We start from the raw sequence: 1,586 nt of genomic DNA, 5'->3' as shown, positions 1-1,586 counted from the left end.
ACCAACCCTTCCTGGGGGCGGGGCTTCCCACCTCCCCTCGGGACCGGCTACAGACAGACGGAGACTTTCACATTCACAAGAAAGGGGTGTCACAGCCCGTCCCGTCCGCACAGCCAGGGCGCAGTTTGAGGGCCTGTCTCACCGTGAGATGGGTTTTCTCTTCGAAAAGAGGAGTTAGTGTGGTTCCTGGGGAAGCAGTGCATTGTGGTCTTTTGCTTTTGCTGCTGTTTGTCACCTAGAAGCACGGCAGTGCTGATGAGTGGGTGCAGGGGGGAGTATTGTTTACAGCGACTCCTGTTTACGGCCACAGCCTGCACATGAAGTAGCTGGTCCCGTGGGCATAGTCTTTTTGTCAAACTTTCCATGTAAAGTCCGAGTGAACGCACCCCTCCCCGCAGTGTTCGAGCGCACATGCGTGTCCTGGCAGTGGCCTTCGCCTCTGTCACCGCAGGTCTGGCCCTCCAGCCCCAGGCCCTGCCATTGCGCCCGAGGCCCTCACTGTGTGTGTGCTCCGCTTCCACCAGGTTGGATGGCAGCATGGAGACAACCAATGAGATCTTAGACTCTGCCTCTCACGACTGCCCCCTGGTAACTCAGCCCTACAGCACCGCCGTAGCCAAAGGCACTCACGCGCCTGCATCTCCCACGAGACTGGGTAAGGCTGAGTGACAGACCTGGGAGGTAATGAGGCCGGGCCGCCCGGTGCCCGCGCTCTGCTTCCTCTCCAGGGGCCACCCCTTGTGGGGGGCAGGGGAGTGACGCCCTCAGGCCGGGCAGCGGGTGTCACCTGGCTGTCCAGGCCCTGGAGGCGGAACCGATTTTCTTCCTCTGAAGAAAATCATCCTACCTCAGGCAACTGGGGGTGGACGTGACTTGTGCCCCAGCTCGCTGCCTCTCCAGCGTCTGTGCTGGGGCCTTGCCCTGCGCCTGTCTGACCTGCCTCAGGCTGAGGGCCATCCTGGCCCCGGCCCGGAGGAGTCGCGCTGTGGCAGGAGCTGTTGGTCAGCGTGCCGGCAGACGGGGGCGGTCTGGCCGTGGCTGTCCAGCTGCTGAGCTACCTTACCCCAAACATCAGCCTGCCGCCGTTCTGCCCGCGCCCCTCTTTGCAGGAGCGCTGAGTGTCTGGCTCGTGTTGCGCACTCACGTTAGTTTGAGGCGCACTCGTGCTCCCGCCCCCGAGGAAAGCACAGCCTGTCCCCTGGGAGGCCGTGCTCCGCAGAAATGAATTTCGCATCCTGGGCTGCCTCTGGCTGCAGAGAGCTCTTGAGTCACAAGGGGGAGTAAAAGGCAGTCTGCGCGGGCCGCCCCGAGGGCCCTGTCCAGCTCTGGTGACCGCGCTCTCTTTGCAGCCTACACGGACGAGCTGGGCGCCGTGGGCGGCGCGTGCCTGGAGGAGGAAGCCAGCGCCCTGCGGCTGGAGGAAGACAGTGAGCACCCTCCCATGATTCTGCGGACGGACTGAACTTGAGCTGTGAACTCTGACCCCACAGCAGAGAACACTGGCTGACAGAGGACTTTGTGTTATGCTGCTACGAACTGTGACCTGAGCTGGGGGAGAGGATGGCAGAGACTTAAAAAGAGGACAA

General features: G+C 62.2%; 1 protein-coding gene across 2 annotated transcripts in view; it reads left to right on the top strand.

Annotated features, from left to right (window-relative positions):
* The window catches only part of WIPI2 (WD repeat domain, phosphoinositide interacting 2), a 10,843-nt gene extending 9,262 nt beyond the window's left edge, over nt 1-1,581 (top strand). For both annotated transcript variants that reach the window (XM_006765442.2, XM_015565130.1), the window contains exons 9-10: nt 525-655; nt 1,350-1,581. In XM_006765442.2, coding sequence (XP_006765505.1) covers nt 525-655; nt 1,350-1,462 — 244 coding nt within the window. In that variant the 3' untranslated portion in view covers nt 1,463-1,581. The remainder of the gene's footprint in view (nt 1-524; nt 656-1,349) is intronic.
* The last annotated feature ends 5 nt before the right edge of the window (nt 1,582-1,586 follow it).

Source organism: Myotis davidii, unplaced genomic scaffold, assembly GCF_000327345.1.
Source record: "Myotis davidii unplaced genomic scaffold, ASM32734v1 scaffold399, whole genome shotgun sequence".
NCBI classification, from domain to species: domain Eukaryota; kingdom Metazoa; phylum Chordata; class Mammalia; order Chiroptera; family Vespertilionidae; genus Myotis; species Myotis davidii.
The sequence above is the reverse complement of the archived record's forward strand: the minus strand, read 5'-3'. Positions and strand labels throughout refer to the sequence as shown.